The 27465-nt window shown below is 38.1% G+C and overlaps 3 protein-coding genes across 3 annotated transcripts; 2 read left to right on the forward strand and 1 right to left on the reverse strand.

Annotated features, from left to right (window-relative positions):
- The first annotated feature begins 4717 nt into the window (after nucleotides 1-4717).
- Nucleotides 4718-6756, forward strand: LOC135480283 (UPF0690 protein C1orf52 homolog). The gene is made up of 2 exons (XM_064760082.1): nucleotides 4718-5159; nucleotides 6450-6756. Exons 1-2 carry the CDS (start codon nucleotides 4718-4720, stop codon nucleotides 6503-6505), a joined length of 498 nt encoding a protein of 165 aa, XP_064616152.1. The 3' UTR covers nucleotides 6506-6756.
- Nucleotides 6757-6864: 108 nt separating this feature from the next.
- LOC135480281 (queuine tRNA-ribosyltransferase catalytic subunit 1-like) lies at nucleotides 6865-17719 on the reverse strand. The gene is given in 10 exon segments (XM_064760080.1): nucleotides 6865-7036; nucleotides 7424-7618; nucleotides 9413-9488; nucleotides 11189-11297; nucleotides 11300-11326; nucleotides 12628-12743; nucleotides 15120-15198; nucleotides 15910-16048; nucleotides 16615-16683; nucleotides 17489-17719. Coding segments are annotated over 10 exon segments (1194 nt in total). The 3' UTR covers nucleotides 6865-6883.
- Nucleotides 17720-17724: 5 nt separating this feature from the next.
- Nucleotides 17725-27290, forward strand: LOC135480282 (dolichyldiphosphatase 1-like). Its single transcript, XM_064760081.1, has 8 exons — nucleotides 17725-17924; nucleotides 19069-19169; nucleotides 19395-19479; nucleotides 21123-21219; nucleotides 23017-23109; nucleotides 24085-24213; nucleotides 24991-25080; nucleotides 25820-27290. Exons 1-8 carry the CDS (start codon nucleotides 17822-17824, stop codon nucleotides 25857-25859), a joined length of 738 nt encoding a protein of 245 aa, XP_064616151.1. The 5' UTR covers nucleotides 17725-17821; the 3' UTR covers nucleotides 25860-27290.
- Nucleotides 27291-27465: the final 175 nt, after the last annotated feature.

Raw genomic sequence — 27465 nt, forward strand, 5'->3', positions numbered from 1 at the left:
CTTGTCCAGTCCATACACTGTTATAATGACTGTACATGCCTACTGGTATGTCTTGTCCAGTCCATACACTGTTATAATGACTGTACATGCCCACTGGTATGTCTTGTCCAGTCCATACACTGTTATAATGACTATACATACCTACTGGTATGTCTTGTCCAGTCCATACACTGTTAAATGACTGTACATGCCCACTGGTATGTCTTGTCCAGTCCATACACTGTTATAATGACTATACATGCCACTGGTATGTCTTGTCCAGTCCATACACTGTTATAATGACTGTACATGCCCACTGGTATTTCTTGTTCAATCCATATGCTGTTATAATGACTGTACATGCCTACTGGTATTTCTTGTCCAGTCGATACACTGTTATAATGAGTGTACATGCCTACTGATATTTCTTGTTCAATCCATGTACTGTTATAATGAGTGTACATGCCTACTGATATTTCTTGTTCAATCCATATACTGTTATATTGACTGTACATGCCTACTGGTATTTCTTGTTCAATTCATATACTGTTATATTGACTGTACAATGCCTACTACTACTTCAATCCATATACTGGGGTATTACATGGGTATTGTAACTGCGAAAAATGAAAGACTCTTTTTGACTCCATATTTTGGCACTTTATTTTGCCATCATCAGAACTGTTCTCCTGATGATGGCAACATAAAGTGACTTCAAATGAGTCTTCTGTTTTTTCGGAGTTATGTTACTTGTGTATTACGTTAAACTAATCAGTGGAACACAAGGTTTCTCAGGCATTTTTATCTTATATGAAGTATGAAGTGTTGGGAACAAGATGTTGAGTAAAACCAATATCAATGTTTATGGGGCATTGATGTCAGTAAAGAGGTCAACAACGCTCATGTGACAGCTTGCGATGTTTAATGTTAATTGAAGACCATTGTTCTTCCATCAGCGTGGGGTGCGTATGTGTGTCTTTATGTCTGAAAGTTTGTCAGTGACATGCTGAAAGTCAGTGGTTTTACCCAAGCATTCTGTTTCCTTCACCCATAAAACTGAAAAAATATGCTACACTCAAATGAATAAATGAGTAAGTAAAATAAGTATATGTTTTGTACTCTCCATTTCAGCAAGGAAAGGCAAAATTCGTCTTAATAGGAAGCAAACTCAAAATGATGGAGTCCAGTAGCAGCGATTCAAATTAACCAATGGAAATGTTGATACAGGCTCCACTGGTTGTCCATTGGATAAAAGGAAAGGCAGTGCAGGGGCTACAAATTCAAGGCCTAATAGTACAAAATCTCAGAGAACTGCTGACAAACCGTATTCTCAGTGTTGTAGACAGTTGTAGTGAAGGACATTCTACTGGAAGTTCTGCTTCAAAAAGAGTGACAAGCAGTTTCTACAAATTGTCTGGGATGTGAGGAGAAAAAGGGAGTGATGACATCTACAGTATATACATGTGAATTAATGTGTGTTTGTGGACTGGTTTGTGTGATGTACTAAGGAGGAGTGAATGGACTGCTAGATCTCTGGAGCAACAAGCGATCAGGGTAGTACCCTAAGTGACCTCTAATTTCGTCCATGACTAAGCTGATCATTTTTCCAGAATCTGAGAGTTTTATTGATTTTAGAAAGGTGTTCTTAGGTTGTTTGGAAGGGTAGGATGATATCCTACTAGACAAATGTAAGTTTCAGCTCTAAAAGTAATATCTTGTTACATTTATTTGTTTCCAAAGATGCACTTGGTTGGTCAGAATTTTAGGTCATTTAAAGAAGTATTTCCCAAGTTTGTCACACTGGGACTTGAACTCAGATCGCTGCAGCCCAAAGGCAGAAATGTACCAACTGAGCTAGAGGGAAGTGCTCATTAGTTACTGCAAGTAAAGAACAAGAAAGCTGCCTCTGTTACATACATACATACATACATATGCTATGTGACTTATGATTGTGTTCGTGATTTTGGGGGGATTTTGAGGACTTTACTTATTTATTTGATTGGTGTTCTACTTATTCATGAATATTTCACTTATACAAAGAGGGCCAGCATTATGGTGGGAGAAAACCGAGCAGAACCCGCGGGAGACCCATGACCATCTGCAGGTTGCTGCCAGACCTTCTCCCGTACAGCTGGAGAGGAAGCCAGCATGAGTTGGCCTTGAACTCACAGCGACTGCATCGGTGGAAGGCTCCTGGGTCATTGCTCTGCAATAGCGTGCTAACCACCTTGGGCCACAGAGGAACCAAGGGACTTTATACACTGTTGAAGTGATTTGATGGGGCAGCATATTTTAATATCACAATCTGTGATTTAACCAAGCTGTTTGTTACATTGCCCTGGGATGTGTTTGGCCATATAGTCATGTACATGCATCTGTTAATTCTCCAGAATTCTCATGTATCTTCACAAAATTGCTGAAATTGTTTTAATAACGTCTGTGGGTAGCCTATTGAAATATAAAAATTGTCAGACAAGTCTCAAGTTCAAATCCAGTTCTTATTCTCATTTTTGACTGAAGATTTGTTTCAGCCGCTGTCGTTTAAGAGGAATATGTTCAGCCTCAGATTAACATTAAATTCGTTTTATAAAAGTCACATAAAGTTGGTTTTATAAAGGTCAGATTAACATAAAGTTTTGTTTTATAAAATTCAGATTAACATAAAGTTGGTTTTAAAATGATCAGATTAACAATTGTTTTTAAGAATGTGAGAACATTGTACATTGTTATCTTGCAAAAATCTGAATTGAAGCTGGTAAGGACAAATACTGATCAATGTAACAATCGGATGGCCTAATAACAGACAGATATGAAGTTTACCATTTGTCAACCTATTTTAAGAATGAGGTAGCTTGTCCAGATGAACTTCTCTTTTACTTTTATTACTTGTATCAGAATTTCAGATTTACGGGTTTTGTATTCCAGCAGGTAAAAACTTTACTATTGTACAACAGCTGTGGTGTGATTCACATGTAGGCCTATTTTGTCGACTTAAATAAAGACTGAGAGTTTTGTACCGTATGAATTGAAAAACAGCTTTGTTATTGGTATTTCATGCGAGGTTATTTCGAAATTCCTTTCACTAGTGATTTCGGGACGTTGCTCAGACATATATCAGTCAAAAACTCGTATATTTTGTTTATTTGTTTGATTCGTGTTAACGCCATATTGGTACTCAGGAATATTTCACTTATTTGACTGGGGCCAGTGTTATAGTGGGTGGAAAGCCAGGCAGTGCCCGGTGGAAACCCATGTCCATCAATCTGCTGGTATTTAGAACACCTTCCCACATGTAGTCGAAGGGATAGCCAGCATGGGCTGGACTTGAATTCACAGTGACTGCATTGGTGAGAGGCTTCTGGCTCCAAAGACTCATATAATCTGACTAGAGGGCCACAATACAATCCAAAAGCTACAACAGTGTCAGAACATTTTTATTTTAAAAAATGGGTAAAATGATAGTGATCAAGGTTGTTTGGATTGTTTTCCCCCTATTTCTGCAAACTTTGCAGTGTATTAATACATTTTCGTACGTCTCACTGGATGACATGGAAACAAAATATTTCTGTCATTTCCACTTTTGCCTGACCTTTCATGCAGGAACACCTGTCATTGCTCACATTTGGCCACAAGTTCAATGCTTTCCATGTCATATCGGGGAAAATTGCCTCACCTGACGTTATATCTGCATGACTCAATGTCACCTCAATAGACAAACTTTATGGAAATTGGCAAAGATGTGTTTCAGGACACATTAGTATATTTGTGAAATAATGTCATTTGTCAATAGGCCTACAGGTATACCTTTGGAATCCTGGGTTTTGCTATAGACCCTATTCCTCAGGGTTTCTTTTAAGAAAAAACTGCAACTACATTGCTGGTATTCATATTAACACTATCTAGGTGTAAAGCTTAAGCTGTTGGCTCACTGTGTATGGTAGCTGGCTACACCCTTAACAGATAAGATAATGTGTTCAAAACCAGCTCTCTGTGGTCCATCTGTACATTTGTCTGGTATCTGGCAAAGGTTTATACTGGTTTCAGTCACCCTTAATATTTATTGCCGCCATATAGCTTCGAAACTTATCTGTTAAAGCATTCTGCTACCCATCACTATGTGACTAGAGCAACTCAACTGGATTATAATAGACCTATGTACAGAACGAACTTATCATACTTCTCGTTAAGAACGATTTGCCCTGGAGAATGGAATAAACTACCCACCACTCTGTGTATTATAAATTCCACATCTCTTTTTAAATCCAGACCTTGAGCAATTTGATTAAGATGCATTTTGGTTGCTTATGAAGGTTAATGAAAAAAAAAAGTTCCCTAAAGTTCCTCTTCCTAAAGTCTTATGCTTCCTGATTCGTTACCACATATGCCTATATATGCCTGTAATATCATTACCATTAATCTATGAATATACTCTATAATATAACATTCTACTTTTCATAGGATAGGAAAAGATCTTGTGAGCTTTATTCCTACCAAATGTATCACTCATATATACCTATGTATTTAATTTAAGGTTTATGGTGATTAAAAAATGAAATGAAATGAAATAACTCCATGTACCTCCATGTAGTTAACATTGCATAGACACATTTTTCTTTTAATTTATTATTTTTTTTAGATTGTAGTGAAATAGATATTGATGTCAGGTATGTTGCCCCGAGTATTCTCCCTGGATAGTAATTCTTCAGACAAAGGAGGTCACAAAGTTGAGTGCTGGAAAATGGCGTCAAAAACGAAAGAAGATGTAAACCGGCAGAAAAGAGATCCTTTCGCTTATTTCGGCGGACTTGGAGATGTGGATGGGGAAGACGACGACTCAGAAAATGAAAAAGACGAGCCGGAGACTAAAGGCTCTGACTTGTCCTTCATCTCAAAAAGTGAAGTTGGAGAGAATGGACGTAAAGAAAAACTACCGTCAGCTGAGAAAATTCTTGAGACGTCAGCGAAACCAGAATTTTTGAATAAAGATGCAAAAGTTGACATAGACTGGGAAAAGTTCGCTAAAGACGATACCAGAGAACAAGAAGAACCCATAAACTATTCTTCTAACGCAATACCACCGCCAGCAACGTACGATCCAGTCACCGAGCCTTTAAAACCAACAACTGGGGATACTGGCGAAAGTGAGGAGAAAGGAAATCGGAAAAGACGTTCTACAGACGGTACGACTAAGAGTCTAGGCAAACACAAATCCTTAGCAAAATTGAGAGCATGAGTTTGCTTTGATGCTGGGTTTGGCAAAGTTTTGTTCAACTAAGGATAGAACAGAGCGCATTACATTTGAAAACCTGATGCAGTTGCCATTGCAGTTTGTCACGGCGTTTGATAAAAAAAAATTACTCATCAAAATGGTCTCTTCGGTCTGAAATTTGCAGACACATGTTCCTAATTTTTTCGTCTCTTGATTTATCACAAGCAGAACGTTAATGGGATATTTAATTGGCGGCAAGTGCTTAACGTTCCTTGGTAATGCCCAAAGTCACCCTCTGTAATGACAGCCTCTACAAGGACTGCTAACTGCACCATGATTTTTGCCGCACTTAATGTCAGAGAAAAACTTGGACTATACAAAATGAGACTTTTTAGTTCATCTAAGAGCCCCTAAATTAGAAGATTTTTCACCTTTGTTAGAAATTGATCTGAGTAATCACTGGAATACCATTTTTCATATTTGGAAGGTATCACAAATGTCTTGGTTAAAGTAAAAGAAAGCTAAAATGTGAAGTAAGGTTCAACAAACAACTGAAAACTATGCATAAAAATCCTTTCATTTATTTTTCAAATTATTTTAAGAGTGTTGAAAGGCATTGATATATTTGAATAGTAAGATGGGCTTTATGGGCGATGTTGACAGTATCTAGGAACTCTGATGCCACATCACCTTTTTTGCTGATATTCACCAGAAGGAAGAAATTTTTGGGAATCTTTTATCAGTAATCTATTACTCATGGGTAAAAGGGGCTATTCCAACATTCAGTGTTGGGATTAGAATTGGAAAAACTTTCTGTGATGTCAGAGTTTAGTAACTCTGAAAGCATGGTCCCTAAGCCTACCTTAGAATTCAAGTGTTTCAATGCCTTTACTCTTCAAACAAAATCTAAAAAGAAAATGTAAGTATATTTATGCATAGTAATAGTGGTCTACTTTGTGATGCTTACTTCGATTTGTAGAGGTCTTTTTCTTTAAATTTTCCTTACACAGCTATCTTGATCATTTCTTTTTGGTGTGAGGAAACAGGGCAGAGCCCAGGGGAAACCAACGGACATCCTTAGGGTGCTGGCAGACCGTAATCAGTTCGACCAGAGAGGAAAACAGCATGAATTGGACTTGATATGCACGAGGTCACAGTAGTCACATTGATGATATGTCACGGTCAACAGTATAGTGTAACTGTGTGACTTCAGTGTTGGTTGTATCTTTTTCTCTGTAGATTTACTTTGTTCCTTTTTCAGATGTTAATTCTGGAAATGCCAAGAAGACAAAAGCAGATGGCTCTGATAGCAGCTGACATTAACAACAACAACTGACACTTTTCTGGTAATAAGAAAAGCCATAAATCACTGTTCACCTCCGTATGGCCTGAGTGGACTCTGGCTTTGGGTGGACTAGGCTTTTGGATGGTGCAACGAGGAGACAGAAGACATCTTTATGAGAAACTGGCTTGCCGTTTGTGGATGAACTGATGAAAATTTATTATTGGAAACCACTCAAATGCTAGGATCAACACAAATATCACCACAAATGTAAAATAAAACCAAATCATTTTAACTGGAAACAAACAAGTGTTCAAGTCTACAGTTTGTTTTTTATTTGATGTTATATACAAGGAAAATGGAACTGAACACATAAAGTAGTTGTGACCAGCACAAATATTTATATGTAGGTATCATTGTTTTAACTTCACATTGACACTGTCCAGCGCTTCAACAGCCCACTCAGGGTAATCTCCACTTGGAAAGAGTGTTTTAAAAAAGTCTTGGATAAACTCTGGGAATTTGTCCTCCTTGATGCTTTCTTGTATTTTCGTCATTAGACTCAGCTGCAATGTAAGAAAATAAGGATGCTCAATTTACTAACAAGTCATAATAAATCACTCACTTCATCTGTCCTCAAATTTTTTTAAGTTCAAAAGTATATGACAGCTTTTCTTGCTTTTAACTGAAAATGTATTTCTGAACCCACTCTAGAACACTTCATAGCAGACCATTTGTGGGTTCAGGGCAAAGCATTTCTGGACTCTAGCAAGCATTTTGATTCCATCCAAGCAATCCTACACTCCAACAAAGTATTCGTAGACCCCAGCAAAACAGTTTTTTCTGTACCCTCTAACAAAAATATATGAGCCATTTCTGCTAAAATCATATCTTGAATCTAGCAAAAACAGAAGGGCAGGTGAGAAATTGTATTTAGATGCCTTAAGGCTTACCTGGTAAGCCACATTGTGGATGGTTAGAAGCTGGCAGGCAACTGTTTCTTGATTAATGATTGAGTGGAGAAAAGCGCGTGTGTAGCGTTGGCAGGTTAGGCATTTGCATGCTTCGTCGATCGAACGGAAGTCTGAGCTGAACGACTTACTCCTCAGGTTGAGCTGGCCTGTTGCCACAAGGGCAGTTCCAAATCTCTGACAATAAAGCAAGATGCATGTAGATTTTTGACATCATTGATTGTAAACAATTCGTCTTGGTTTGATCACATGCAGCTAATAATGAGTTTTGTTTAAAATCCTATCATTACAGTTATTTTGTTACTCGTTCAGCACTGACTGTTGTGCTCAAGAGTTCTGCACTGTAACATGCTCGTACTTGTGTGATGACTGTCTGGCTTATTGGCAGGTCCTAGAGGAAATCTGCTAACTGCCAAAGTTTGTATAAAGCCATAGTCAAACCAGTCACAGCATAACCTCCCTGGCAAAATGCCAGGAAAGCTCCAGCAGTAACCATTACTGCCAACAGTGTTGTCATTGTAAAGACACATAAGGGAAACATTATAATGCCGTTTTTGCTAGGAAGACATGATGGGGGAAACCGGTGTTCTTGTTGAAGATATAATGGCTATTTACTTAAGGTAGCTCAATAAATTTACAATGAAAATGTTGTTCCCTAAGGTCTTCACAGACAAAACAAAATACAGAGAAACTAAGGGAAAAGATTGCCATTCTGGTTGGCTTTGACAGTTTGGAAAGGTATGAGAGTTTTCAACAGGGAAACCTACCATTGTTCTGGTTGGGAAGACATCAGATAAACTTATCAATGTACTGGTTGGGAAGACAGGAAACTTACCGCTGTTCTGGTTGGGTAGACAATGGGGAAACCTACCATTGTACTGGTTGGGAAGACAGTGGGGAAACATACTTCTGTACTAGTTAGGAAGACAATTGGGAAAACCTACTGCTGTTCTGGTTGAGAAGACACAATGGGAAAACCTACTGCTGTTCTGGTTGAGAAGACACAATGGGAAAACATTGCTGTTCTGGTTGGGTAGACAGTTTGGAAACTTGCGACAGTTCTTATTGTGAAGACAATGTGGACACTTGACATGGTACTGGTTTGGAAGACAATGGGGAAACTTACCACTGTACTGGTTGGGAAAACATTTGGGAAACATACTACTGTACTGGTTGGGAACACTAAGGGGAAATTTTGTTCTGGGTCAGAAGACAATGGGGAAACTTAAAACTGTTCTGGCTGGGAAGACAATGGGGAAACTTACCATTGTTCTGATTGAGAAGACGCAATGGGGAAACTTACTGTTGTTCTGGTTGGGGAGATAATGGGGAAACCTGCTGCTGTTCTGGTTTGCGAAGACAATGGACAAACTTATTGCTGTTTTGGCTGGGAATACAATTGGGAAACTTACCCCTGTTCTGGTTGGGAAGACACACTGGAGAAATTTATCGCTGTTCTCACTCGGAAGATAATGAGGAAAATTACTCCCTGTCTGGTTGAGAAGACAACTGGGAAACTTACTACTGTTCTGACTGGGAAGGCACAATGGAGAAACTTACCCCTGTTCTGGGTGGGGAGACAATGAGGAAACTTACCGCTGTTCTCTCTGGAAAGACAATGGTGAAACTTACCTCTGTTCTGGATGGGAAGACACAATGGGGAAACTTACCGCTGTTCTGGTTGGGAAGACACAATGGGGAAACTTACCTCTGTTCTGGTTGGGAAGACACAATGTGGAAACTACCTTTGTTCTGGATTGGAAGACACAATGGGGAAACTTACCGCTGTTCTGGTTGGGAAGACACAATGGGGAAACTTATCTTTGTTCTGGTTGGGAAGACACAACGGGGAAACTTATCCCTGTTCTGGTTGGGAAGACACAATGGAGAAACTTATCCCTGTTCTGGTTGGAAAGACACAATTCGGAAACTTACCGCTGTTCTGGTTCGAAAGAAAATGGAGAAACTTACTGCTGTTCTGGTTGGGAAGACACAATCAAACATATCACAGCCAAGGGCACAGCACACCACAAGATCAACAGCAAACCTGAAGAGAAAGAAAATAAACGTGAGAAAGACAGACAGACATTGTATACATGAAAAAGACTAGCTCATTGTTTTAAAGCCATTCAGAGAAAAAAGCTTAAGGCCCTCCTTAAAATATTCTTTGTTATCAGAAAAACTACAGTCAGTCTGATGACAACAACAAGAATTTAGAAGAAATTAAAATGGGTGACAAAAAAATATAAACATCCATCAAAGTCCCAATGAAAACTTTAGGGTGACTTTTTAGAAGGGTCAGTTGGGTTACACTTCATGAACAAATTTTCAATGAAGGCCAAACAAATTCTGAGGCCATCCATAAGCTGGCCGCCATCAAATATTAAAGTGAAATAGTCTTGAGTACGGTGTAAAATAACCATCAAATAAATCAAAATACTACTGCACCAAAGTTCAGCAAAAAAGTGATATGAAGTTGCATGTACATGCATGTATTTTTTATCGTCTTTTATAGAAATTAAAGGCAAAGAAAGAACTAAAATAAAGTATTTATCAGATGCACGACCATTAAACACTGTCCAGGAAATAGAGGATATTGCACAGTGAAGGTTGAATACCATAAATATTGTTCAAGTGAGAGGTGGAAATGATTACCCACGACACGCGAATCATTGGGTTATCATTTCTACCTTTCACCAGAACAATATTTATGATATTCAACCTTCACAGTACAATATTTATATCCTGACATTTCCTCTACAAGTATATAAATGCGTATCAGTTTATCTGTTGCATCTGTGAAAAAATAAGCAATGTGCCATCTTCGTCGTATTTCTCTGATTCTATTCATATTCTATTCCATTTCGTTCACATCCGCGCTCACAAAACCTTTCTACAGTTTTAAACGCTGTCTGTAAGTAATTATACATTCTACAAAGGTGCTTAATGCTGATGCAATATAGGTATTTACATAAATTATACACATGAAGAATTTCTAACTCTTTTTTTTTTTTGGTGAACTACACATTGTGCGGAAGTGCACAGTCGTGGGTCACGGTCAAGGTCTCCAGCAGTGTAATAGCAAAATGTGATAACAAAAGTGATATCTAACTAGTAAAGATATCATTTTTATCACTGAAGTAAATACTGGGATTTCACTGATGTATAAATAATAAAATAGCTCGATTTATTTTTTAAAAAGTTTTTAAAAACTCAAGTGCATTTAAAACATAGGATTCTATGGTATTCTGTTGGGACCTAGAGAGTATCAGAGACGTCACAGCAATATTTTGGCTTGAAACCGTTCATTTAGGTCCATTTGTTGAATGCATTCACAGTTCTGAATGACACTGCATTTTGAAAGATGAAATATATCGATCTCTGTGTGTCAAGTGACAAAAAGCTGAGGTGACATCACTGGTCCCAATATGGTCAGAAAAGGGCACAGTAGAATCCAAAGTTTTACATGCATTTTACAAGGTCAAGCAATATTATAAAAAAATAAAATCAAACTATTTTACCAGTAATATTTAATGGTCTTTTATCTGACACGTACTCCACGATAGTGTGTTCTTTGCTTTAACAGGAATAACAGTGGTCACCCTTGGCTGACTTACAGCCACAAGCAAAGCAGCAAAAGCTAGACTGATGAGGCAATGATGAAGCCGCTGGCAAGGGTTCTGCAGGTTTATGCCTATTCCTATGTCACGCCTAGCTAGATTTAGCTTTGTTACCATGGTGACTCACCCAACTCCCATGAGGTAGCGAGGTTTGTCGCAAGGGAGGTAATCCGTGGAAAGTGTTACCATTCTCCAGAACTGAGCCTTCTCCTCACCTCCACTCAATCCACCAATGCAAAGCCTGAGACATCTCGCTTGGTTAACTCTGAATAAAAGCAAATTGTCTGAGGACTGAGAGAGATGTTAATGCAGAGGATTGGGAAAGACTTAATGAAGAAATGAATAGCTATAACTAAATCACACAGCAGCAATATTTAAGCTGTTTTGTTTGGAATGGGTTTGTCAAAGCCACCTCTATCTGATGAAGTTATAGACATCGATATATATATATATATATATATATATATATATATATATATATATATATATATATATATATATATATATATATTGTTGTTAGATACCATACACAAGAATTTTACACATATGGTGGTTTGTAAAGAAGTCTGAAATAAGGTACCAAGCTTTGTCATTTTTAAAACAATGGCCATATTAAGTACTTCTCCATTAATATGACTGTGAAAGACACCTAATAAAACCGCTAACAGATGTGACTGATGAAGGGAGGAATGTCTACCTGACTTCAATTTTATCCATGACCATGTGACTAATTTTGTGACTCAGATTCTGAAAGATTTTAGAAAGATTTTTTAAGATTTGGTCTGACGACTGGATGATATACTTTTAGAAAAGCATATCTCGCTTTAGTCTTAGCACCAAAATAACATTGTGTAAGAAATGGACTTCGGGGTGAAATTTTAGGTAATTGATTGTGTAACGGCGGTCCATTTCAATACACTTTCTTCTCTCAATAAGATAAACACCTTCACAAAATTTTACACACATGGACTTCACAGGGGAGTTTTGGAGTTTGAATTCTTTTGTCATCAGTTACAGGTAAACACAGTCCAACAATATCATGTCGTTTGTGAAAAATGTTAGGCCACCTTTCTTGATATTAATTTACCAATTACCTGTCTCACCATGTTCCATCACGAAGTGATCTTAAACTTAAACAGTCAAAATTTCAAATCACCCTAAAACTTATTTTTTTACATAACCAAGGCCAAATACTATGTGACAACTTGAATTCTGGCTGAGATATTACAAAACAAATTTCAGCTGAAGTAAAGGGAAGGAACATACCAATTTTAATGATTGAAATTTTGACAAATGTCCGAGATCGTTTCGTGATGCTGGTGCTAGGGGCACAAATGACACCCAGGAAGTTCTCAACTTTACAAATACTTCACTTTCCAATTTTCACCATTGTTTGTCTCATGTAAATTAAGTTTTGTTACAGTTACAGTAAATGTGATGAAAAATACTTTTTTGACCTGTCACTTTCTCTACCTTTCTTGATCAAAGAGTCTGAACTTTCTTTCTTCTCATGAGCCACGTTCTATCGATCCCTGCCTATGAAAAGGTCATAGCTGAACTGCTTACCCTGTGCACATGTCTTCCTTAGCTCTGGGTCAAGCCCTCCCTGTACGATGGGGAATATGCTTTGGTCATGTGGTCTTCTGTGTGCCTTTAGGCACCTATCTAACCAACGGATTGTTCTAAGAACAAAAAAAAAAACAAAACAAAAAACAAAAGTGGTATTCATCATTTCTTGTTAACTGACTCCTACCCCATGCATCAAATATCAAGTCAAAATAGTTTTAAAGTAAGAAAAACAACCAGACCCCTTTATATATCTACAATTTTCACAACCATGAACAATAGCTTGTACCCAAAAGGTTGTGCTACAGGCTTGTCAGTACTGTTTATGCTGAACTGAATCAGCATTACAAAAGCATGCAATCCCCATGGAACCTCCATTACCAGCAAATAAAACAAGCATGCACACTGCAGGCCCTGGAAGTCAAGACACCCAGGTGTTACAATTAGACATTTTTGGTGCATTAAAAATAGACCTAGTATAAAACATCTTCGAACAAGGTAGCTACTGAAGGTGGAGGTGCCAGGACCATCAAAAACATCTCTGAACAAGGTAGCCGCTGTAAAAGAAGGTGTCAGGACTACCAAAAACATCTCTGAACAAGGTAGCCACTGTAAAAGAAGGTGACAGGACTACCAAAAACATCTCTGAACAAGGTAGCCACTGTAAAAGAAGGTGTCAGGACTACCAAAAACATCTCTGAACAAGGTAGCCACTGTAAAAGAAGGTGTCAGGACTACCAAAAACATCTCTGAACAAGGTAGCCACTGTAAAAGAAGGTGTCAGGACTAACAAAAACATCTCTGAACAAGGTAACCACTGTAAAAGAAGGTGACAGGACTACCAAAAACATCTCTGAACAAGGTAGCCACTGTAAAAGAAGGTGTCAGGACTAACAAAAACATCTCTGAACAAGGTAGCCACTGTAAAGGAAGGTGACAGGACTACCAAAAAAAACTGCTGCTTGTGTTATTCAAATCTCATACTGTCAAGCAACAGAATTCTTTAAACCATTATACTTGTTTGAATGGGGTTTAAAATGTGATCGTTTCACCTTTAGCAGGTGTTTTTCACTGCCAACAAAATCTTTGGGTTTGCCTTACCAGACTCTCATAGTAAAGACACCAGACATGATGCCACATACTTAGTTATTTCTTGGATTCGCAGTTTTACAATGGAAAATGGGCAGAGGCTGATGGAAACCCACCACCATCCACAGGTTGCTAGCAGACTTTCCCATATATGACCAGAGAAAAAGTCAGCATGAGCTCGACTTAAACTGGCATCAGCCGCACTGGTAAGAGGCTCCTGAGTCAATATCTTGCACTAGCATGCTAACCACCTGGCCAACAGAGGACCCCATGATGCCATAGTCCAAGTAGACTGACCATTATTTGGTTTAACCAGTGGCAGACAAGGAAGTATTGTAAACAACAATTTTTATGTTGACAGAATAAACCAACAGAGAATCGAACATATTTTCATGCTGGAAATGACACACTCAGGAATCTTTCACTTAAATAAATAATGGTCGAGGGGGGTCTTCGTGGCTCAGTTGGTTAGCGTGCTAGCACAGTGTAACAACTCAAACCAATCAAATAACAAATGGGTGGAGCAAACTAGAGAGCCTACATTAAACCACCAACCTTTGGCAAGTTACTGACAACACCATACTGGTGAAAGATAAGTGGTCTTCAATAAACGTTAGAGTGTAGGAATGGCTCGGCCACGAGCGTTGTCAATCACTTACTGCCATGAAGACCCCAGGGACAATGAGAGTGGACGGATCCAGAAACTCACTGTCAATGACCAGGATTAAACCTGTACACTGTGTGCCAGCCATTGGGAGTTGAGCCTCTCACCACAAAGCAGCATTCCCATTCAACTGAACTCAGGGGCTTGTTTGCATGAAGTGCACTTCAGTGAAGTACAATGCAACACTAAAAAACTACTATGACACTGTATGTTGTACGGGATTTGATTCCATAAAAGTATTTTCAGACTCGCCCTAATTCCTCAACCTTTTTGTTTATGAAAGACCAACTTTCAGTTAGATTTCTGCATTTTTTTAAATTGATTTTGAAAAACAAGACTACACTGTAATCATGTCCTCAGAATATGTTTGAATAAACACTTTGCAAACACGTGAAAAGGTTAAGGAATTACAGTACCGGTGTGTCAAAACTTAAACCCTCTTCACAAAGTTTAGTTTTTGGTACTGGCAGTTGAAATTTTGACTCATCTGTCTTTAGGATAACATTCAAGAGGTAAGTTTAAGACTGTATGTCGAGTTTTCACTTCACTCAGAAAAGGATTCGTGGAATCAGCCATTGCTATGAAGAGCACTCAGCTAAGGGCTATTTAACACTATGTACACTTCATGAAACTGGCACCTGGCCTCATGCTTAGGATCGCAGGATCTCAACAGCACATCACAAGCTGATCAAACCAAATATCTTTCACTAGTGAGGAGGCAGAAGAGTTCCACATTCACCTGTTCATAGCTTCCTCCACCCTGGGGCCTGTAGTTGTACTGTGTACTACATCATCCAGCTGCATTATGATATCAGCGCCTGTAACAAGTTTAAGACATGTATATACAGGTGTCCTCCAGTCTTAAGTCATGGCCTTCAGGAAAGGGCATGGTGAGAACATCATACACTAACTACCACTACTGCCAAGATACACTACCTTTGAATTTATTTGATTTTAGAAAAAATCTATAGCATTACAGAATATCTGAGCATCATGGCTCTTAACATTCTACTTATTTATATATTTTGTGTTTGGCGCAATATTCACAAAACTTTGTTGGAATCAAGTTTATGCGTAGAGCTCACAAAAATTGAAAAATTATTTCAACCAGTAAACATGGTAAATTGTGACACATAATGTCTATTTATTTTAGAATTTCAGCTGATATACAGATGATGTATTATTGATTCTTTTCACAAAATAGAACTGCATATACTGCTTCTTTTTGTTCATGTGCTTTTACCAGGTTCATGTATTGTTATAGATTGGCCTCTGGGAAGATCATCTTGTACAATTTGAAGATTTCATTATTTATTCATAGACGAAATGGTCCGAGAGTGCCAGGGGCAAACTACCACATTTCATCACATGTGTCTGATAAACGCCCTGACTTAATTCTGTAGACAAAACAGCGTGAGAGGGATCTGAACCTGTGACTTCTAAGGTCTTGGAGCCACCAGCTGGAACTAGAACATTCCTTGGCCCCTGGTCATGTTAAGAAATTACAGATAGAATATTTACTGTTATACCAATAGAATTCTGTATTTCTATGGATTTTTCTGGAGTAAGCATCATCATGGAGCCGTCATGGGGGGACTCGAACTGCACCCCTTCCTCAGTAATCTCTGCCAGCTTCAGCAAGGACACCATTTGAAACCCCCCACTGTCCTGAAACAGGAAGGCGAACAAATCAATTCATAATTAATTCTTGGTTAATGCCTCATAATTGTTCCATTCCATGTCCTGTCAGGATTAGGCCATACCAAGTTTATTTCATGTATCAGGGAAAATCGACATTAAAAAACACAAAAAAGAAATAAAAACAAATCTAAAAAAATACATTTTCATTTTGTTTAATCTTTATGTTTTTATCATTTTCCTGTTTATCAAGGCTTTCCGATCATGTAAATATGTCTTAAACAGGAAAAATTACCAAGATGATCCGCATATTCCAGATTTAAACTTACAATTCTCTTTCAGCATCATTGAATTACATCAGGAGAGTTCATTCCCACCCTGATGAGCAATATATTTTCTACAAGACTGAAGTTCGAAGTTTATTCTAAAGTGCTCAGTGCACAGGTATACACAAGGCAATGTTCTAATATACATAACATGAACAACTTGCACAGGTGTGAAATTAATGCACAATATTACATGATTACAGTTGACGGAACGTTGATCAAGGTTACCACAATCAGTCAATCAAATCAATCTGTCATATAGCTACTTACTGTGAGGAGAGCTCTGTCCCATTTCATGAACTCGTGTAAGCCACCCGCCTTCTCCAACAACTCGGGGCCCTGTATGTATTAAACATATTTACAATATACACAATATCGTATAACAGTCAGTTTGCATTTATTTATCTATTTATTTATTTGATTGGTGTTTCACGTCATAGTCGAAAATATTTCACTTATACAACAATGGCCAGCATGATGATGGGAGGAAACCAGGCACAGCCCTGGGGAAACCCACGACCATCCACAGGTAGATGGCAGACCTTAATTGCCACGTAGGACCAGAGAGGAAGACAACACCAGCTGGACTTTAACTCACAGCTTCCACATTGATTTGAGGATTCTAGTTCATCAATATAATTGTGCTGTCATAGCATGCTAACCAAGTTTGAATATGTGACATAATAGCTAGTACACATCCATGTTTACTATGATATGCTCTTACCACGATTGAGACTGATTTATCTGACTGTTGTTTTGCACCATTATGACTCAAGAATTACCTTGGTTATTCTGTAACAGCTAGCTGGTAGGCGTATGTAACAATGGACTATACATATATTATAGTTTCGGTGTGAATACATATATCCTGAGAAATCACAGACTGAGAATTGTACAGTTGTGTACGCAACACCATAAACTTTACAACCTCCTAGTTCTGTTTAATATTAAAGATTCTGTGTTTTATTGTTCTGTGTCAACATACCATATGCCATATACTTTTGTATGGGATTAGTTTAACTCTCCCATAACTATTAATTCACAATTAAAGTGTTTTTAAATATTTAATAAATAGTCACTAAACTGATTGTGATTAAAAATATCCCAATTTGTCAGGCAAGAAGTACATGTAATCTATATATACCGGCCTGTGCCCCAGATGGTAGGTGTTTCCTAGCATTATTTTGCAACCTAGAGCTTTCAGTTGCTCAGGTAGCAATCCTTTCAGGGTTCCCTGGGTGCCGACCGGCATAAACACAGGTGTGTCCACTACAGCATGAGGTAGAGTCAGTTCACTCGTTCGGGCTTTCGTAGTTGAACATTCTGCTATAACACGAAATGTGAGAGCCGACGCACGTGTAGCCGCCAAAGCCATCTTTGGGGAATCCCTTAAACAACGTCAACAAATCCAAAAATAGACTTGGCTGGGCTTCCTCGTGGCCACGCGCGTGCGTCTCGCGTGGTTTCCACCGGCAAAATGGCGGATTCCAGCGCGGCTGGGGCTTACAGGGATGTGAACTGTAATGAACCAGCGATAAAATGGAAGCCATTGTCTATGACGTTTGTGGAGTATCCAGCAGGTAAGTGGTGCTGCGTATATCTACAGCGGAACTCTGCGTTCGCTCTGAGATTGGACGTAAATCAGGCGTAATCGGGTGCTTGTCAAGGTGGCATTACAACAACAACAACAGTAGGATTGCTCACCCAGTAATTTATGCCACGCATATGGCACAGTGTTTTTCTAGCCCCTGGCATTAACCAAGAGGGGATCGTCTGACATTTACCAAAGCGCTTACACATTGTTGTAGCGCTGAACAAAAGCCATGGGGATTCCCTATGATTTAGTCAGATGGAGACAACTTGCTCTCACTGATATTGGCCACGCTTAGGACTGAAGTTAGAACATTGCAAGGGAAACTCAAGGGACTGATTCAGATGAAAGTGCTTGTTCATGCATACACAGGCTTTCATTCCACACTTCTGCTCCTATGATACTGGGGATTTTAGTCTAGCATTCTGTAGCACGTGTAAGATGTGTGTTTTTATGTACTACTTGATATCAGAGTTAAGATTTAGACGTTTCCCTATAGTATATCAGCATGTTGCAGCACAGTGCCATCTCCTTATCCTATTCCTCCAATCTAGAAGTGGTTTTCTTCTTTTTGATTTTAAAACTTTTCCAACAGTTTGTCAGCAGTGAAAATACTTTATAACAACATTATGACAGTTTATTGACATTATAACTGATCACATCATTTATGAATTAACTGTACTAAATGCACGTGAAAATCTCTGTGGAGGATGAAAAATGGTTCAAAAATGGCCATTTATAGAAGTTTGGTCAACAGTCATGGCTCTTTCGTAATAATATAACACTTGATATAATAACTGATAAAATCATTTACCAGTTAACTGTATTAAATATGAAAGTCTGAAAATCTCTGTGAAGGATAAAAAGGATCCCTGATTGCAAATGGCAATGCAGATACATATGATCAGTAACCGTTGCTCTCTCTTTATTACAAAAGCTAAATAAGGACTTATCAAGGAAGGTTGTCATCTGCTTTGAGCCAGATCACTGCCCTGCTTTGAACTAGATCACCCCCCCCCCCCCCCATCTTCCAAATTAGGCCTGTTAATCCTCAATAGTACAATCCACAATACCATTCATTCACCCTGTAGGTATGTACTAATTTCTGTTGTATACCATTTTGCGTTTTACAGGAGATTTCATTGGTTTTGTGCTGGCTTGGTTCAGCATGATCCCAATCTTTCTACTGGTCAGTTTTGGTACATTAATTATCTTCAGACGAGATCTTCATACAGTAAGTGTACACATCATTTTAGTACAAGTGTGTAAAAATGTATGTATCTTTAAAATTGAAACACTACAGTAAATCAAAATGAATAAGCTTCCTGTAGGAAAATTGATACAAATATACCATTTCTGGGAAAGTTTTTTAAAACCTTTATATATATATATATATATATATATATTTATATTTATATTCTTATATTTGTAATTTTTAAAATTTTGTTTATATTTTCAGATGTCATATTTACTAGGTTTATTACTAAATGAAGTTGTTAACTGGATTCTGAAACATATAATCAGAGAAAGTCGGCCATTAAGAGGTAAGAATAAGATAATGAGAGACTCGAGGACAAGCTACACAGACAGTCCAAATGCTAGTAGAATGCAACACTTTCCTGTGTGACGTTTCAGTGTGTGTGTATTTCATTTATGTTTTATGACCACACATACGCTGATAATTGTGACATAATAAAGGAAAGAACAAATCACAACTTTAAAGATCACAACTTTAGACAGTCTTGATGCAGGCGGCAAGGGGTTTTACGAGTTTTCCATTGAGGTAAAACCTCTGCCACTGAAAAAAACAATAAAGCTTGGTGTACACGGGAGCTTAAGACCCTATTTAATTCAATTCTGCTACTGCATGTCACCAGTGGCATGTAAAACCTGACTGCTACAGAAAAGACTAGTATGTAATAATACAAGTCTGAAAATGGGTACCTGGCATTTTGGCAAACACTCTGTGAAGAAGGTGGTGACCCATATTGTCAGTGTTATGTGATACTGGATCATGGTTTACTTGGTCCAGTTGTGCTGTAAATCTTTAACTGTTTCGACTTCTAAAGCACTTTTTCAGTGAAATTTTTGTATGCTATTATTATTAAAAGTGATCTGTTTGTGTCACTATAGATGCAAGTTTCATAAAACTGATTAAAAGATTATTTGTGTACACCCCATAGCTCTCTCAGAATGTTTCAAAATATTTGTCGAAGAGGTGGTTGAAATGCTTGAAAAACTATGATACATGGTTAACATTTGTGGTACCATTTTCTCCAATTTAGTGTTTTACCACTTCAGCCTGGAAGTCTAGAGACCCCGGGATCAAACCTGGGTCAGGTCATAACAAAGACTTTAGAAGTGGTAGTTGATGCTGCCTTGCTTGGCGCTCAGAACTGAGAGGTTAGAGCAAGGAAACAAGACTGATTGGCCTGGTGTCAGTATAATGTGACTGGGTGGGGTGTCATGTCTGTAGTCTTCAGCATGATATTTCAGTGGTGGCAGCACTTTGGCGACATGGACTCGCCCTGCCACAAGAAGACACACCTAATGACTCTTCGTCATCATATGACTAAAAAAATTGTTAAGTACAACAATAAACTCCAAGCATACATACATAAACATATCAAAGGGGTGTTTTCAAAAATTTCTGACTCCAATTTTTCAAAAGTGAGGATTAAGTCATGAGTAGGCTCAAGGTAAACATCATTAGCACTTGAAAGAAAAAAGAATTGTTTAATTTTGATGCACTAGAATCAGACCAATCACAACCATTACTTGATTGAATGCTGCCGTTTCTTTGATATTAAACTTGAAAATGTTACCGTACTGCTTTGATCTACTGTGCTGTATCAAACTCTTGGTATTGGACACCCGATGGTGATTAGAAGTCAGTAACATTCTTGTCTGCCGATCTCTGTTGTTGGCCAAGATGTATAGTCTACCCTTGTTCACACAAATGGCCCTTCATCATTGATGTTGCCAGTTTTATTTCAGCCTCTGTTCTTCTTTTTCACGTGTGATTTCACGTGAGCTCTGTCTGCTTTCCTCCACCCTTAAAAGGTGGCCACCATCATAAAAGTAAAATACTCTTGGACACATCCCAATTTACCAGTGATCGGTATGTCACTACTTGTGTGTGTGTGTGTGTGTTTATATATGTATATTATTCTGTTCTCTGTTCCAGATCACCAAATATTGTTCACAGAGTATGGAATGCCCTCTTCACATACTCAGCTCATGTTTTTTGCTGCCTCCTATTTTGTCTTATTTGTTTTTATACGGTAAGATTGATAAGCATGTGTTAACAAAAATGGAATTGTTCTTGTTAGGATGTATCGATGTACTTGAATTGATTTTTTAAAAAAGTATATGGTGTATGTACCACACCACCCATAAACTTGACACTGTTTTATGTGAAAGTGCCCATGCAATATTCTCAATAAGTGCCAATGCAATATTCCCAATAAGTGCCAATGCAATATTCCTGATAAGTACCAATGCAATATTCCCAATAAATACCAATGCTATATTCTCAGTAAGTGCCAATGCAATATTCCCAATAAGTGCCAATGCAATATTCCCAATAAGTGCCAATGCAATATTTCCAATAAGTGCCAATCAATATTCCCACTAAATACCAATGCAATATTCCCAATAAGTGCCAATGCAATATTCCCATTAAGTGCCAATGCAATATTTCCAATAAATGCCAATGCAATATTCCCAATAAATGCCAATTCAATATTACCAATAAGTACCAATTCAATATTCCCAATAAGCAATATTCCCAATAAGTACCAATGCAATATTCCCAATAAGTACCAATGCAATATTCCCAATAAGCAATATTCCCAATAAGCAATATTCCCAATAAGTACCAATGCAATATTGCCAATAAGTACCAATACAATATTCCCAATAAGCAATATTCCCAATAAGTGCCAATGCAATATTCCCAATAAGTACCAATGCAATATTCCCAATAAGCAATATTCCCAATAAGCAATATTCCCAATAAGTACCAATGCAATATTCCCAATAAGTACCAATGCAATATTCCCAATAAGTACCAATGCAATATTCCTAATAAGTACCAATGCAATTAATGAAATAAATAGAATATGATTAACTACCTTTTTTTTTTTACAAATAAACCTAATTACTTTGACAAAGAGAAACAATTTGTTTAGCAAACCTGGAATGCCTCATTCAAAACCACTGTCCTCGGCCATTGAGGTCAGGTGCTCAAATCTATCGCCTACTGACCCATCTGACCCTCCTCCACGTTGACTTCCCTGTGTCAAAACCACTGTCCTTGGCCATTGAGGTCAGTTGCTCAAATCTATCGCCTGCTGACCCATCTGACCCTCCTCCCCGTTGACTTCCTCTGTGTCAAAACCACTGTCCTTGGCCATTGAGGTCAGTTGCTCAAATCTATCGCCTGCTGACCCATCTGACCATCCTCCCTGTTCACTTCCTCCTTGTGAAAACCACTGTCCTCGGGCACAGAGGTCAGGTGCTCAAATCTGTCGCCTGCATAGCCATCTGACCCTCCTTTCTGTTCACTTCCTCCTTGTGAAAACCACTGTCCTCGGGCACAGAGGTCAGGCGCTGAAATCTATCACCTGCTGACCATCTGACCCTCCTCCCCGTTCACGTCCTCGGTGTCAAAACCAGTCCTCGGCCATTGAGGTCAGGTGCTCAAATCTATCGCCTACTGACGCATCTGACCCTCCTCCCCGTTCACTTCTCCGTGTCAGGAACTTTGTTATGTACCTGCTGTGCTGTGCTTTTCTATGAGCTCTGCCTAAATTCTTTGACTAATACACATGATGTTCATGTGATGCTGTAAGTATGTTGGGAGAATACCAATGAAGTTGTACTACAGATGACATTTGATAAATGAGAAGCTGTGTTTTTGGTGGTAGATATACTCCCTCGACCCTCTTAGTAACTGTAACTTGAATAACTCATTTTATCAGAAAATTGTTTTGAAATGAAATATTAAACCTGCATTTGTTGTGGTTTGTGATCAGGGTTATAACTGCAAATGGATGATTTGTCTCCCCTTGTTTCAGAATACACAGAAATTACCACTGGGTGGATGACATCTGGAAATATGGCGTGTCAATAGCAGGGTTTATAACAGCTATCATCGTAGCATTTAGCAGGTCAGTTACTTTCCTATATTTAATTGAACATTGTTTCTGCATGTGAGTCCAGTACGATGTACTGAGAAACTCTCTCTCATGCATTCACGAGTGAGTTTATTCACTCGCTAGTCAGATGGTATGCAAGTGCAGCACAATGACTGGGGAGGCTCTCATCTTTGTGATCATTTTGAGTTTAGCTCTGGCTGGTTTCATCTCCGGCCGAAGTGTGGGAAGGTAAGCCAGCAACCTGCAGATGGCTTTGAGTTTCCCAGAACTCTGCCCAGTTTCGTTTCCACAATATTCTGGCTGCCACCATATAAAGTGAAATATTCTTGAGTAGGCTTAAAACACCTTTGAAATAAGTTGATAAATTAGTCAAGTCAGGTGATGTGCAGAGCAATGTTGAAGAAAAGGACAACTGAAGAATTTAGTTTCTCTTATGAATGTATTGTTTACTGTTCATAAGAAATGGTCACATGACAAGTTAAAAAAGCCTATGTTTAGCCTTTCATATGGCATCAATTTTGGATTTCTGAAAGATATCTTGAGCCCTCCTTGTCCTGTTTTGAGCATCGGGGCCTCAACCTATTTGATTGACAGTGAGCATTAGAGAGCACTGGCCCGTCAGTTATGCTAACCCACCGACACATTGGTTGCTCTCATAACTTTTCAGGTGTTTATCTCAAGCATGATTCTTTAATTTGGGTTTGTAAACATCATCCATATTATATATATGAGAATATTTGCAGTTTACCTTAGTTCTTCTCATTTTTTGGACATCTGGTCTGCTCATTTTAACCAATATACACATACTTGTGGCAGGAATATTAAGTTTCTTTTTTTTACACATGATTAGTCCATCTAATGAACAACTTTTTTTCCATTTAAACATAAACCATTACGATCTCTGTTTTACCTGTTGTGTTTACAGAGGTTATCTATTATACCACACCTATAGCCAGGTGATCCCTGTTTTACCTGTTGTGTTTACAGAGTGTATCTATTATACCACACCTATAGCCAGGTGATTTGTGGGGCCATCGTGGGAATGATCCTGGGCGGGGCATGGTTCTGTGTTGTTCAGCTCGTCTTAACACCATTTTTCCCAGTTATCGCATCACAGTAAGTGGCAGGAACTTTCTGACTTGACATATGTTGTTCAAATCTAGTCTAGATCAGCGTTAACTAAGGGTTTGTCTCACGTGTCAGCTGTGTGGAGCAATGTGTAGAGCTACATGTACGTGTAACTGTGTAGAAGTAAGGCTCTGACTACATATTTAAAGTCTGTAGGGATTTCAAATGTCAGACTGATATTAGCAGTGGACAGCGCTCGTAAGACACCTGACAGAGCCTTACATGAAGGTGACAGTATCCGCTCGCATTGCATGTGAAAATCTGTGTTACATGAAGGTAACGCTTGTGGTACAGCCACCCCTAAAACTCACCAAGCAGCATTAAACACCAATCAAAGTTTAATAATAAAGAAATAAATTTGATTTAATTTGAAGTTTTCTGAACTGACTATAAACTGTGTTACAGTTACAAAATTACAATCCGGTTGACCCTGTTGTAACCCTATTTACAGTCTCCTCAAAATTAATGTAAAGTATGAATACTTGCCTTAATATCTGGACTGTCAGTCATTTTTGACTTGGAATCATTATGATGAAGAACTCTTTTGAAAACGAAGGTGAGAAAAGGTTATTTACTGGTATATTTTCCTTGTGTACAGACCACCATTATGTACCAGTTAAATTAGTCATACAGTCGTGAATGATAACTCCAAAAAGTTATAATAACAATAACTCCTTTGTGCAAGGGGATCCAGAGCTTTCAGTGACAAGTTCATTTTCTACTTTGATGTTTGTGATTTTATTGTCATTTCAATTTGTTTTCCAGTCCAATTGGAGAATTTTTAATGCTGAGAGATTCCACATTAATTCCTCACGTAATGTGGTTTGAGTACACATCAACACGGAGTGAATCAAGGTAAGACAGTCTCCATTACCAGGACTCACGCCTGCTCTGATTGGTTTAGTTGCTGCCTTAAAGCAGGATAAATGTTAAATCGCCTGTGCTTTTCTCCCAAAATGTTCCCCACACCCGGGAACTTGACTGCTGTTAAATCTGTGTACCGGTGGAAGGGCCTTCATGGCAGAGTGTTTAGAGTGCTAGTGCAGCAGAATAACCCAGGAGCCTCTCACTATTGCGGTCGCTGTGAATTCAAGTCCAACTCCTGCTGACTCCCTCAGCTTCCATACAAGGGAAGGTCTGGCATCAACCTGTTCTGCTTGGTTTCCTCCCAACATGATGCTGGTTGCCATCATATAAGCGAAACATTATTGAGTATGGTGTAAAACCTCAGATAAATAAATGACATTTTCTTAACCTTGGAGTAAATCCCAGTAAAATAATCTGAAAATAAATAATCTGAATAAAACATTTATAAATTGATTGATTAAAGTCTCTACTTCCTCTTTTTTAGGTGATAATTTATTTAACACGAATGAGTTTGAACCCAAATTATGCAGATTTGTTTCTTCAGGTGTGTTAATAACCACCACAGTATGTGTAAAACACCTGATTTTCTTTCTTTAACATCATTTAGAGGTATCATAAAGACAAATATAAGTATGAATGAAGAAATTCTTCATGCCTAAATGGTTATGATGGGGTATTCTCTGTATTTATTTACACTTGTGTTTTGTTTTTTACTTTTCTCATTTAGAAGCCGACAAAGAAAAGTTACATCTAGAAAATCCCAATGACTACGACTGAGGAGGTAGCAAAGATGCCCGCTATATTAACCAATGGAGAGGAACAATACATAAACTCTTGGTGCCATGACTGAAAACAGCTCATTTGATTGGCTTCATGAGCCAAGAAAGAAAAGTCACATCCAGGAAGTCACAATGGCCAAAGTTAATGAGGTAGCAAAAATGCCCGCTATATTAACCAATGGAGATGAATGTCACACAAACTCTAGTGCCATGACTGAAAACAGCTCATTTGATTGGCTTCCAGTTTTGCAGACTTTATTCATAGACCAATCATTTGGAAGGGATGCAAATATTTTCTACTTGTGAATACAGTGCTTCATATTTACTTAAATAACATAAACATCAACTTTGTTCAACTGTTTTGTCTGGTGAAATTTCCAAATATATATATGGTTGTGTTTTTAAAAAAAAAATTAAGGTTTGTCTCCTAAAAATGGTTATTTATAAGGTCTCAGAATTCTTCAATTTTCATGTTGTAGTATGATAACTGTAAAAATGGACAGCAAATAGCTTATCTTTTCTGACTGTAAAATTTGCAAAACTTTGACCATCGTTTGCCTTAACTGAGTACTTAAAATTCCCTGAAAATTTGGTGATTTTTGTCCGTGTACCATTGCTTGTGTCTCCATGGGTCACACATACAGTATTGCTACTGCTGATATTTAGGTGGATTTCTGACAGTTTTTAGTTCATGTTTTCTTCCTCACTGGTAATGAATGTTGTTTTAATTTTTATACATATTTTTTGTTTTATGGATTTAAATACTGTTAAGAGTAAGACTTTGAGTTTCAATTTTGTTTGATATTTTTAAATACTGTATTTCAACTAAAGTTCAGACATTTTTTGAGCAACACGTTTTGCTTGATTCATCCATGTTACAGGGCCACTTTATACATACCAGACTTTAGGTGAAACACGGTGCGTATAAAAATCAGTGGAACAAAAGAAAACATGATCCGTGTTTTTTGTCACCACTCATGTCAGTGTCCACCTGGTAACTAAGGGAAGAATCATGATATGGAGGCCCGCCAAGACATGGTTGGGAAATTGCTGATTTGGCCTTAAGCCATAATCAATCATTCATTCATGATATGGAGGAACAATGGGTAGTGTTACGAAGTGAAACCTTTTCTACACACCTGGAAAAAAAATGATTCAGTCACTTACAAATTTGCCAGTTGCCTTGCACACTTTTGAAAAAAATCTTTAAAATTTTTTCTGAAAATATTTGTTGTTGACTTTCCCACTTGACTTATAAACTGACAGGTAATTGTGATACAGGTAAATCATGATTCATGATAATTAAAGCTGGGATTTTTCCACGTTAGTGACATGGAATAGTAGTAAGCTATGGTCCTATGATAGCAGGACAGGCATGAGATTTGTCCTCTTTTCGGAGGAATTCCTCTTTATTGATACAAAAAAACAATCAGAAAAATGTTCAGAATTTAATTCAGAATTGCTGAAAATGATAAAATGATTAAGAGTGTGATGTTTAGTTTCCTCTTTTTCATCCCACTGTCTGTCTCATCACTGATATGAGAACTGTCGGTGCAGTTAATGGTCCTGTGATAGCAGAATGATATCAGGAATG

The sequence above is a fragment of the Liolophura sinensis genome, chromosome 13 (genome assembly GCF_032854445.1).
Source record: "Liolophura sinensis isolate JHLJ2023 chromosome 13, CUHK_Ljap_v2, whole genome shotgun sequence".
Lineage (NCBI taxonomy): Eukaryota > Metazoa > Mollusca > Polyplacophora > Chitonida > Chitonidae > Liolophura > Liolophura sinensis.

Bases quoted from the DNA above. Each gene is read 5' to 3' on its own strand.
- LOC135480283 (XM_064760082.1), top strand. From the start codon at position 4,718: ATGGCGTCAAAAACGAAAGAAGATGTAAACCGGCAGAAAAGAGATCCT. The intron at 5,160-6,449 runs GTACGACTAAGA...TTCCTTTTTCAG, and splicing joins GAAAAGACGTTCTACAGACG to ATGTTAATTCTGGAAATGCC.
- LOC135480282 (XM_064760081.1), top strand. From the start codon at position 17,822: ATGGCGGATTCCAGCGCGGCTGGGGCTTACAGGGATGTGAACTGTAAT. The intron at 17,925-19,068 runs GTAAGTGGTGCT...TGCGTTTTACAG, and splicing joins GTTTGTGGAGTATCCAGCAG to GAGATTTCATTGGTTTTGTG. The intron at 24,214-24,990 runs GTAAGTGGCAGG...TTTGTTTTCCAG, and splicing joins TTCCCAGTTATCGCATCACA to TCCAATTGGAGAATTTTTAA.